Here is a 13,029-nt window from a genome sequence, read left to right as displayed (position 1 = left end):
GAGATTCTGGGGTATATAAAGGAGGGTATTTTTTATTATTGAATGTGTTTAGATTTAGTAGATTTAGTGTTTAAAGATTGGGTTTAGAATAAAGATAGCATTTGATTTTTACATATATTTTATAAAAGGGGGTGGGTTAGTTTGAAGTAAGTTTATAGTGTGTGAAAGTAGGGATATAGAGGCAGGATAAAGATAGTTAATTAAATTAAAATAGGTTTATAATTTAGGATTGTATATGATTGTTGTTAAGTAATTTAGATGTTTATTATTTAGGTTTTGTTTTAAAGAGTTTTGTATTGGTTTATTTTATAATTTTTATTATGGTGTTTAGATAGTTGTAGTTTTAGGTTTGTTTAGGTTTTTTATGATTTTATTGTATTTTTTAGGTAAAATAGAATATTTGAAGTTATTATAGAGAATAAAAATTTATAAAAATATACTTATTGTTGTCTTTGAAATAAATTAATTTAATATGGAAAAATTTATTTTATTTTATTATTATTTTTTAAATTTCCTGCCTCACCATTGCATGAGAATCTAATCAGCCCTCTGGGATGAAGTCTCTGGCTTTTTTACTCCAGTATCCTGGAATCCTGTTTCTGAACTCTAGTCTTTTGCTTAAGGTCTTGACCACCATTGAAAACGTTCCTGGTTCAGCTTCCCTGTGCACGCCTCTGACCTGGGTCTCCTCTGGATTTGCTGTCTGCTGCTCATTTGCTTGTCACAGCAGCCCTGAATCTTTCCACCTCCAGCAGTCACCGAGCCTTCTGGATACTCTGATTTATTCTTCAAATGGACTGACTCCCCATACCTTCTGCTGCACAGTTTTCCAGGAGCATGTGTATCACCCCAGTGTGCTGCTCTGTTCGAGGTCCTATTTCTTGTCCTTGGCCGAGTCCTGCCATAAGGTTATGCAGGAAAGGGCTGAGCTTTAATATTAGGGGAGCATCCATAGATGAAAGAGAGGAAATCATCTGCTATATTTAGGGGCAAATAAAAATTTTAAGAGTGGGAAGGTCTTATTGAAATGTTTTCTAGTCCATGAATCCTCTAGTCTTTTTTGGCTTCATTTGGTGTATTATAAGATGAAACATTATTTTTATGTCAAGTATTTACTTTCAAATTAAAATTTTAAACATCTCTGTGTTTTGCCATATCTTTCTTTGATGTTGACTGAATAGATGACTGTCCATGCCTTGTAATTGAAGATGGTTTTATTTTGTAAGTTATTTTTCTCTCTGTTTTTGCCTTTTCAGGTATTACACAACAGCCTTATTATGGAGATGGAGCATCCAACTGTGGGGAAGATTTCCGTCCCAGGTCTGAAAAGTTTTGGTATTTTCTCTAACACCTTTCTTTATTAATTGTCCCATATGCTGTTTACTACAGGTAGCTTATGAGCTCCCAAACAACTTTCCAAGACATTATACAAATTTATAACTTTGGGTAAAAGGGGAATCCTAGGACTGCACTCACAGAAATGTATGATGAGACTACGGCATTGTGTCTTAGTTCTAAGGAGTGTCAGATTGCCACAATGACAAAAAAATGCTTGCATTTCTTAATTTCATTTTGTGTAATCACATGCTCACGAAAGTACATCATGTAATTATCAACAGGTTGATAGTAATAGGTATGGCCAATAACAAGAAATAGAGTGTGGTTCATATGAGAATTGGAAAGAAAGCCAGGCAAGATATAATTGGAGTCCAAGGAAGGCTACTGACTGCCCAGGCTCGGCCTTTTTCTTTCATAACTGTGGTTTAAGGTATGGATCTTGGCTTTACAGATCAAGAAACTAAATGTTTTCAGTACACCCAGAATAGATTGAATTTTTGTAAGTTGACTCATACTAAACCAACTCATCAGAGACCGCTGCCTAAGCCGAAATGCCAGCTTCTTCACTTGCAGAGGGAGCTCTCATTTCAGCAGTCAGTAGACTCATGCCGACTCTCAAAGCATCCTCTTAGGTGGTGCATTTAAACAATAGTGAGAGCTTGTGACCAATACATTTCCCTCCCACAGCCTTCATTTCTCTGATAATCGTAATATTACCGTTATCAGATATTGTGTTTCTCTATTCCAGGCATTGCTAGAAAAATCCACATTCCAACAATGGAGTTCCACATTATTTGTTCATTGTGTCCATATTTTCTAGGCTATCTACAAACCAAGCACTTATTTTTTTTTTCTTTTCTTCTGACGGAGGTCAATTAAATTAGCTAGGATATACTTTTTGTTATTGTTTTTTCCTAAAATCATTTCCTGGTCATCTTACTTGAAATTTAGGTATTTGCCAAACTCCTCCGTCACCTCAGTCAGGTGCATAGAGTATTTACTTCTATAGGTATCTGGTCTTATTTATTGAAGGACTATTCTTGTTAATTTTATCCTAAATAGAATCTAATTCTAAGATTTGGGATCAGCTTTATAATAATCTCCCACAACCTACCAGATAGTGACCACTCGCACATGAAAAGAGTAAGAAGAGGGAAGTATGATGAATAAGAAAGTGGAAGAGAAAATTCTAATGTTCAAGAACATAAGGAACATTATGCATGGTTTAAGGAAGGTAACTAAGAGAGCCGAAAGACTGAGATCACGTTCTAGGGAAATGTTATATGATATAGAAAAGTGGTAGAAAAAAATGTTGACAAAAGCTAAGAAGTTCATTAGTTCATGCACTCATCTATATTATTGCATATATACTATGTGCCAGGTACTGCTTTGGGTCCTAAAAATACAAAAATAAACCAGACAACTTCAGCCCAGTCCACCTGGAGCTGATACTTAATAGGAAGTTGAATAATATAACAACCAACAAATGTTTCCATAACTGTAAGTCATAAGTGCAAAGAAAGAAAGAAGAATGTGCTGTCATAGAGAATGATAGGGGTCAGGTGGGGCCTTCTGTAGTTTAGGTGATTGAAGAAAGTCTCTGAGAGGCCGACTTGTAACATGACACTGAAGGCAAAAAGAATAGAGAACAAGCATTTCCAGCAGAGGGAACAGCATGGGAGAAAACCCCAAGGTGATGAAGAGTGGGGCGTGTTCTAAGCCAGGATGAAAGGTGGGGAAGTGGGGCAGTAAATGAGACTGGAGCAATAGGGAGAGCCTGGGGGCCCCGTTAAAGTTGGGTTTTCTGTCATTTTAAGTAGGGGAATAAAATGACATAATTTACAGCTTAAAGCAGAGTGTCAGGTTAGGAAGTGATACAGGAGTTTAGGTGATAGTGTCTTAAATTAGGGTCATGGGAATAGAAATAAAGAGAAGGGAGTGGTCAAAATAAAAACGTAATCATAGGGCTTTGAGTATTAGAAGACTTTAGAAAACATCTGGTCTAGTAGTTTTTGATATTTAAATAGTAAAACTGATTTTCCACATGAAGAATTCATAGCTAACACAGATGGAAGCAGAGTTATGCTGATTGATAGGTTAGTACTCCTATTGTTTAGCTTTCCTCCTCTGCCCACCATGCTGTGGTCTTCCATACATCTCTCCTTGGAAGTCTGGGACCTGAAGAACCAGTGATCACTTAACCCCACAAGTTTACAGATGAGGTCATACAGGGGTTGGTATCCCCAACACATTAGAGAAAGGGTAAGCATTTGAAAGTCAATATGATTGTCAGCATGATAATGACGAAAAAAGTAAGTCAGTGGCCAACCTAGAATGAACTCATTGGAGGTAACACTCTTTCAATCAGGCATGAATTTTCTGACTTTCATTGTAAATAAATGAAAGCTAAATCTCAGGAGGAAGGAAATATTCTTTACAGATTACTAGAAGGGAAGAATATTTCTTTTGCCCACTTTAATTTATAAATGTATCAGGTAGCCATTGTAACAAGAATGCTGTGTAAGAAATAACCTCAAGCTCTTAATGGGTTTCAAACATAAGCATTTGTTTATCCCATGCATGTGGATTAACTTGGAAGTTTCATATAGCTTGGACTCAGCTGGGTAGCTTTGCTTCTAGTTCCAGGTCTGGCCAGGTTTAGCTTCTGCCGGTGCTTGGAGTCATTTCCAATCTATGTGTCTCTCCTGCTCTTCTGATTGTCACGGCTGCAGAACACTGGGGCAAGCAGAAACTACAGTGCTACATAAGATGTTGGTATGCAGCTGGCAAACGCTTCTGCCTGCATCTCATTAGTCCAAGCAAGTTTTATTTTTTAAATTAATTTGTTTTGAGATAGTCTCACTCTGTCACCCAGGCTGGAGTGAAGTGGCACAATATCAGCTCACTGCAACCTCCACCTACCAGGTTCTAGCGATTCCGCTGCCTCAGCCTCCGGAGTAGCTGGGATTACAGGGATGTACCACCACGCCAAGCTAATTTCTGTATTTTTAGTAGAGACAGGATTTCACCATGTTGGTCAGGCTGGTCTCAAACTCCTGACCTCAGGTGATCCACCTGCCTCAGCCTCCCAAAGTGCTGGGATTACAGATGTCAGGCACTGTGCCCGGCCAAAAGCAAGTTTTAGGCTGTATCCAAAAGGGTGGGGAAATACATGTGACTCTTTCTGAGAGAAATTTCAGTGTTATATGGTGAGGAGCATGGGCACAGGGAGAAGTAAATAATTGGAGTAAAAAATTCACTTGACTACAATAGAGTTCTCAGATCCACAGCAATTTCTTTCTCCTTTTTTTGTTTTAACCTCCCTTTGGAAAATTCTATTTTTGTTTAATGTTTATAGGGCTTAGTCATCTTTTTGGTATGTCTATCCTGTTATCTTGTATTCTTTCTATAGAATTATCAATACAGGAATTCCCAGATTTGAGATGAAATGCATGAGTCTAGTTTATGTTTGGAATTAGAATCTGAGTGTCTTTTGAGTGCAGCACATATGAATTCCTCATGAGAGGGGAATGACAATTCTGCTTATAGATGTCAGATAAAAAGAGGCTATTGTATCTCGTAATTCATTGTATCCCAATAAGAGGCCACACAGACAGGACAAGAGTTATTAAATGCAAAGGGAATTTATCAGTAATTAAATTTACAGTTTGTCTGTGGATTCCACCTGTCCTTGATTTTATTTACCTATGATAGTTCTGCCTTTCTTTGTTGGGGATGTCCCCATTGGAGAACTCATAAATGCTATAGACATAACTCAGATTTCCTCAGAATGTCTCCATGTGATATGTCTGCCAAAACAAGAAACACAGGCTACAGTTAGAGGTGACTTTTGCTACACGGTTTTCTGGTTAACTAGTGGAGACACATTTTGAATTTGTTAAACATAGTTCTATAGATTTACACATACATATCCACATCTTCACGTTTACAGTAACAATCCTTATTAGGATTGTTATTAGCATTATTAGCATTACCATCTTATTACCATTCTAAATTATTCTAGTTATTTATATTTCCTGCCTTATTAATGAACTTCTTGCAACCAGTACTGAATTTTCTGTATGTCGCACTAATTTACCTGAAGCACTTTCTATCTTAGTCATTACCAGAAACTTGTCGCTTAAAAACAGCAGTAAATCATGTGATATTTATAGAGCCGCCTTTAGAGTTGTATAAATCCACGTAACATTCCTTCAGATGAGAGTTTATTGATTAATATGTTAAAGGCACTGGTCAGCCCAGGTTTAATATACTTTGGACAAGGATGGGAAATTATTTACCTCTTAAAAATCCCTCTTGGCTACTTAAAGAAAATAATTATTTCAGCCATTTAGTACATTGTTTCAATCTTTGTAATCATTCCCATTATTAAAATACAATAAGTAGTATCATCTAAACGATTTCCTTTATTATATCTATTGCAAACACTCGCTTTCATATAATTCTCTATCATCTTCAAACTCTAATAAAGAATTAGGAAAGAAATGTAATTTGTGTTTTCAGATGATCTAGTTAAAGCATGCAAACTAGTTAAGCCCATGAATTATCTCTAAGTGTGAGTTTTAGTTATGCTAATGCTATTGTTCTTTATTTAGTATATTATTCATTAAAGTACGCTCTCATCTAAGCTTTAAAGCCTATTATACAGTTAAAGGTGAAGAGAGACAAAGAAAAATGAACTATCAATGGGCGTATAAGTGAGAACAGGTATCATGTGTCTCTTTGCCAGCCTCCAACATTCTGGTGTTCTAAGAGCCCTCAGTGAGGGAAGTGGTTGTTAGTTTGAGGTCACCATTAGCTTAGTGATAGAAGTGTCAGCATGGTAGGCACAATGTACTAATTTGCTCCTAATTAATATAACCTATATTGGGTGATAAAACCTCAAACGTTACCTCCCCTTTCCCCCACAACTAACCTAACTAAACTTACTGTGTCCGGTACACTACGTAAGCTCTGGGGAGAAAGCTGGATAGGAGCAGTCCCTCATGGAGCTTATGCTTTGCCAGGGGAAACAGGCGTGAACAATGAACATGGAAAAGTAGGTTGAATGTTTCCTTGGAGAATCAAGGGCAACAGCTCAAGGCTCTGGGTGCCCATACCAGGGAGACCTCACCTAGTGTGTGGGCTGAGGAAAGGTTTCTCTGAAAAGTGAAATGTATGCTTCACCTTCAGTGTGTAACCAAGTACAAAAACAGTATCAATGTTGAATCTGTGAGTGGTTTTCCATTTACTGTGATGTGCTACTGTAAATATACCTCTTTAATTACTTCAGGTCTCTTTGATGACCGATTTACATTTGTATACATTATTGTACATAGAATAAAATGTTTTCATGTTCTTATGAGAAAATTTGAACAAATAGCTTTTTAATAGACGTAATGATCCTATGATGCATCAACGATGCCAAGGATTCTTCAATTAAATTATATAATGTAAAAAAAATGCAAACAGATACATAAACAATGTGAGTGCATGGCACCCTGGAGGAGCAGAGAAAGCACTCCGGTGGAGAAATAGGGAGGGGGCAGGCTCACAGGGACCCTGAAGAGGGAGCCAGAGGCCAGATGAATAAGTTCTAAAATAGAGCTAATAATCACATTCAATACGCATCCAAAAAATTCAAAGGTATCTATGCCGGGGTCCCTGAGATTCCTACTGTCTGAGGAATGAAGGTAGGATTTGGAAGTGGAGCTTGGATAGAAACCACTGGTTTAGCAGATGTTCTCATGGATTGATTTTAGGGGTAATTTCTATCTCTGTTGAAGACTTTTGTAAAACTTACAGTGTCCTAAATTTTACACTGTGAAATTGATAGAAATTTCTATTTGTTAATTACAGAAATTAAAAAAGCACATTCAAGTTTACACCACAGCATTTCTACAACAGGAGATGGGCCATTACATAAATTTCACCTTATTTGTGACTTTAGTGGGAAGATCTTGCATAAGTTATCACATTCCAAAGGTTGGCCAATTTCCTGTAAGCCATTCACCATTTGCATCTTCTTGCAATCACACCAGCCTTTGGCCTTTGAGCCAGAGTGGAGCATGCTGTCCTTGAATGTACTGTGGAGGTGCCAAGTTAGCATTGGTGCTGAGCACCAAACTTCAAAGGATGTCATTGGAATAGAGTTTGATGTGTAGCTCTGCAGTTTCTCACCATAACCTTTTTCAGATACTTCCTGTGAATGTGCATTGCAGTCATTTGATTCTAGTTGCACTTCTGGGAAGTGTGTCAGTGGTGAGTGTGTCTGAGCTGTGAAGGGGAAGCAGTCTTCTATACATGCAAAAGGATTCAAAATTGAGTTACTTCTGCCTGCTGATCCCCTGATCTGTGTTTTTCAGAAAGCAGCTCCAAGTTCTTCAATATATTTTCTCCATAGTATTTTAATACTCACATTTGGAACTTGCAGCAATTTTTAACTAGTGGGTGTTGGATTCAGAGACAGTAGTCACCACCATGCATGAGTGTAGTTTCAATCAAATTGTTAGAATATTGATATTTGGATTTTAAGGTGAATTTTTATAAAGTTGAATGTACTCCTCTGTTGTGTGATCAGACACATTGTATTTCTGAGTGTTTTGCAAGATGTTTTGTAAATAATTATCTAAAACACTTCTCTGGGTTTGAGACAGTATACCTTCATAAGCTCCTGGAGGGCAAAAATGTCATGATTTGAAGTCTAACCAGCACCCTCTATGCCAACTAGGAACTTAAGAACATTTTCTGGATGATGATTACAATGAAAAACTACTAATCCAAAACATGGTTTATGATCCATTTATTCAGTAGGCATTTTTTATTAATGGACTGGCTACCCGCAGAAGCTCTCTGATAACAGTTTATTTTACTTATTTAGTTAGTTTTCAGTTTGAAGCCCATACATTAAATGGAGTAACTGCCTTGTATTTTCCATGCATTACAACTCTGCCTTTTCTATGCTACACAAGACTTTGCCTTCCCCTGTTACTTTTAGCTTTTTTTCTTCCCTTTAGGTAGAAAATTAGATCATGTTTCTGAAATCACATGTCCTCAAAGTGCAGTTAAATTTCTATAATGGATAACAGCAATGGGGAAAGCTGTCACAAATCTCACTGGGGAAAGAGAAAAATTAAGAGGAACCAAAGTTTCATCATATATCTCTCCATAAAGTTTAAGTATGTTGGTGCTCACAAGGAATTCTGTGTAAAACCAATGTGAGAATGAAAGGTGAGATAAGTTATTTCTTCCAGGTAGAAAGGCCCTTCAGATGACAACAGGAAAAGTGTGTAAAGTTTTCATGTTGTGCGTAGTGCATAATCTATCTTCTAGAAAGAGCATACTCCTTTAGGGACCAGGTTAAGCTGCAAAAAGAGGAAAGAGATGAAAGGAAGTTTCTATAGTCTGTCAACAAAATGAGAGAAAGCTGGCAGGAAAGTGAATTTTCAAATAGACTAGCTAGGGTACTTCCCAAAGTCCTCAATTATTTTTTACCATTATTAAATCCTTAACCCATGGCAGGATACTGAGAGTGAAATCAATCAGTGTATTCTCAGGTGACTTGCCATTGAGTGCCTGGAGTCTTCTCTGGAAGTCCCTATAACAATAAGGTGGGATAGTAGACATTGTTACTGTTCTGTGAGAAATGAATGGCACAGTAATTTTCCTTCCTAGGAGAGCAGGGAGGAAACAAAGGAGGCGTGAATTACATCCCCAGGTATGTCTTTCCATCAGGCACCAGAGAAGCTCTGAGAGCCAAGTTACTGTCGCTGATACAACTCAGGGATCTCCATCAACTATGCTTATCTGTGGCATGAGGAAGAAATATTTTGTGAGACCTGGGCTTTCATGCTCTGGGAATTCTTGTTTCTGTTAGTTGGGACTTGGAAAGCTGCCAAGAACTCAGTTGTTCCTTTGCAACATATCCTCATCAACCTAGACCCTAGTGGGTTGGTTTCCTGATAAGTGAATGTGTCTAACAGACAAGAAACTCTTATTGCAAATCAACCCTAAGTTATCAATGAATTCCTGGGGTGTAGAGTAAGTTTTCACTACTAGGAAGTGATAGTTATGCTCAAGAATTTTCCTGGGGGAATATTTAATTGGACTTATACATTCTTTGGTATTTTTTCCAGTATTTCTATGCAGAATGAGCCTTGAGATTAGAGGTATGTTTTAAATAATCCAAGTGGACCATTGAATGTTAACCTGAATATAGAAATCAAAAGAAAAATAAAAAGCCACAGGAAGAGTGAAAGGCTAAATGATGGTATACCATTTTTGTTATTGTGTCAGAAGATGTATCAGAAATTTTCATCGGTTCTTGATTGCGTTCCTGGTGTATTAGCTGCAGCAAACCTTCACTGAGTACACAAAGAAGTCTTTCTGGATCAACTTTAAGTACTGACTTTATGATAAGCCTTTAGGGAATAAATTAAATTAATCAAATTTAATTAGACATGTAATCTGATTAGAGAAGTAAAACCAAATACCTTACGATCGCTAAATACAAAAGTTTCTTCCAGTTTGGACTTCAGTGTCATGGCGTTAACTTGAAGAATCAAGAAGTGCCATTATCTTTGTCTCCAAGTGTCTTCAGCTAGGAGTGAGTTGCTTGGCTTTATTGCTCAGTTGATTCCTGGTTGGACAGGGAGTCATTTTAATCCTTTCTCAAAGAGGAGTGGCTTTGTTTTCCTTCAGCATTACCAAGAAGGGACTCCTTGGTGCATGAAGAGCTAAATGGGGCTGAATTTCATGGATTTTTTTTTTTTTTTTTAAATATCAGTCTTTAAGATGTCAAGAAGTATTCTGATTAAGAAGACTTAGATAAAATATTTATCTGACTAAGCCAGATGGAGCAAGCCATCTTTTTATGTAAAAGGATCGTAGTTTAATTTTGACTAAGCACACAATGTTATGTTAATATTAATAAGATGTTGGTGGAGATAAAGAAATTGTAGTAAAGGGGTTAAAGAAGAACCTCCAGATACCTTACTATAATCAATAGGAAATGTATCATATCTCATTTTTCATATCATCCCCAAACCTTCAGGATTTGGGGTACTGAGCTAGGTCTGTGGACCTTATTGCTTCTCTCTTCAGCTAGACCGAATCTTATTTGTCCTGTATGTATCAGCTTTTATGAAACCATATCTTCTTGGCATATCTTTATCTGGGTATGGCATTAACAGTCAGCGTGTCTCTGAGTTCTTCCTTTGAGTAAGATGTTCTAACACCACATAGGAAGGGGGACCTGAGGGACCTTGAAATGCTTCCCTAATTTGCCCTTTATCTGAACATTGTATAAGTCAGAATGGGTTGTGTGCCTATTGGAGTGGGTTGCCAAATAGTCTAACCTACTTACAACCCTTATGTCTGTTTGAAATGTTCCTAAGAGCTCTAAATCCCAGGTTATTTCAAGAAGCCATAAGCTTTTCAAGCAGTTAAGCAAAAACCAAATTTTAACCAAATTAAAAATGAAAAAAGTTAATAACAGGACATTTTGGGCATTTGAGGCGGGGATATGGTCAAATAAAAGTACCAAGAAGATGCTGCAGCCACAAAAAGCCAGAGAAGCACTAACTACCCTCCGCAGGATTAAAGAATATCTGCAACAAAGACTAATTCTGCTTTCTCTTTGTTGCTGGGCCTTCAAGTTCATGTGTGACCTTAAATAACTGACTTCAGCTTCTAGTGCCCTGTTTTCTTGTTCTAATGGGATTAGTCTTTTCATCCTTTTAATTTACCAGAAAAATGCAATTCACTATGCTGCACATAACTATATTTTGTGAATAGGTTTTAATGGCATAATTGCTGTGGAGCATTCAAATTTGAGAGGAGGGAATGTAAGTAAATAAACATCTGCTTAATACTTATCTATATATGGTATATATACGAATACTTTTTATATACCATTTGTTTCTTCGCCAGGACAATTCAGTAAGCCATATTACTATGTCCACTTTACAGATAAGAAAATAGAGATTTGCTGAATGTTGCTACACCAACCAATGTTAGTGTTGCAATTCAAACCCAGCTCTGGGTGTATCTTTAATCTATCCTCTTTTCTCTATTTAGTATTATCTCCTAAAATTGAGCCAAAAAAGGAAGTTGAACCAACTATTGCAGTTTTTTTTTAACCTATCTTACATCAGTCTCTAATTTAAAGGCTGCTGGATATATTTTAAATTTGAAGTTCAGTTGACATTTATTTAAATAATATTTACATTTTAAGAATTAAAAGTTAGATTCAGCCTATCTATTTTAGGATTACCTATCTCTTTGGGGATTACCTATTTTGGGATTACATGGATTTTTGTGGTGGTTGTTTTTGTTTTTTACAAAGCCTGTAATTGTGTTTCTATTAAAAAAAAAAAAAAAGCAGCAGCAGCCATCGGAAAATGTATTGTTAGGCTATTTTGATATTCTCAAGAGCATATAAGTGTAAATGCACCAAAACATGTGGACTACATTTCCCCCTAGTTGTACTGTTTTCACACATTAACAGAGATGCTGTTTGGAAGGGGAATAAAGGAGACATGTTTGGGATACATATGCAGATTTCAATAATCAAAAGAGCCAAGATATTAAGCTGCCTCCTGGAATCACCCAGAATTTTTGTCTTTCCAGTGATCTCTGTGGCCATGGTGCTGTGTGGGCAAATTTCCTCTTGCTGACCTGGGGCTGGTATTATTTCAAAGTTAGAGCCTGATTCCTTAGAGCAGCATTAATGAAACTGCAAACAATGTTGTGTTGGTATAATAGAGTTAAGATGATTTTTCTTCCCCAAGCATGTGGTTGATACTATAGCCAGAAAAGTTTAAAAATAAATTAGTGACAAATACTGTGTGATTCCATATAAGGTTCCTAGAGTAGTCAAGGTCATAGACACAGAAAATAGAATAGTGGTTGTCAGGGGCTAGAGGGAGAGGGGTATGGCAAGTTAGTGTTTACAGAATACAGAGTTTCACTTTGGGAAGATGACAAAGTTCTGGAGATGGATGGCATAACAGTTGCACAACAATGTGAATGTACTTAGAGCCGCTAAATTGTACACTTAAAAATGGTCAAAATGGTAAATTTCATGCTATATACATTTTCAGCTACAATAAAAATATGATTCATAAAAATATTAATTAACTTCTTTGATGTTTTCATGTGTACATGTAGGATGTATGTGTGGTGTGCATACAAAATAGGCTAGAATGGGAGCATGTAGGCTTAGTCACCGAGACCTGAGCTCAAAGCCTGGTTTTGCAATTTATGCTTGGAGATCATTGACAGCCTGTCTCACGTATTTCAGTGGAAGCTTTCTTATCTGTGACAGGAAGACCAAATACTCACTGCAACTTATAATAATTAAATAATAATAAATGTCCAGTGCTCATCACATAGAAGGATTAAGTGGAAACACAGCATAGATAATTAGTAAACTCGTACCTTCATCTACAGTAACAAGTAGTCTTGGGGAAAAATAAAACTAGCTACATGATTAATTTTTCAACCATTAAACCTTGAAACAATCACTCATGTTTCTCTAAGAAATACACTAAAACAAATCATTCTTTTGTTTAACAAATGTTTATCTAGTGTTTACTCTGTGCCAAGTCCTGGCTGTCAAGAAGCACTGTGTAATGGGACATATGACAGTGACCAATCAAATAAGACACAGTGAGGACTAGGAGATCCTGG

The 13,029-nt window shown here is 36.9% G+C and overlaps 1 protein-coding gene across 8 annotated transcripts in view; it reads left to right on the top strand.

The window, feature by feature from the left end:
* The window catches only part of SUGCT (succinyl-CoA:glutarate-CoA transferase), a 752,487-nt gene that overhangs the window by 637,579 nt on the left and 101,879 nt on the right, over window positions 1-13,029 (top strand). For all 8 annotated transcript variants that reach the window (XR_010585693.1, XR_010585692.1, XM_065542089.1 and 5 more), the window contains one exon: window positions 1,257-1,320. Coding sequence is in view for 6 of the 8 variants with exons in the window: in XM_065542089.1 (XP_065398161.1) it covers window positions 1,257-1,320 (64 nt within the window). In the remaining 2 variants the exon portion in view is untranslated. The remainder of the gene's footprint in view (window positions 1-1,256; window positions 1,321-13,029) is intronic.

This window comes from Macaca fascicularis, chromosome 3 (genome assembly GCF_037993035.2).
Source record: "Macaca fascicularis isolate 582-1 chromosome 3, T2T-MFA8v1.1".
Lineage (NCBI taxonomy): Eukaryota > Metazoa > Chordata > Mammalia > Primates > Cercopithecidae > Macaca > Macaca fascicularis.
The sequence above is the reverse complement of the archived record's forward strand: the minus strand, read 5'-3'. Positions and strand labels throughout refer to the sequence as shown.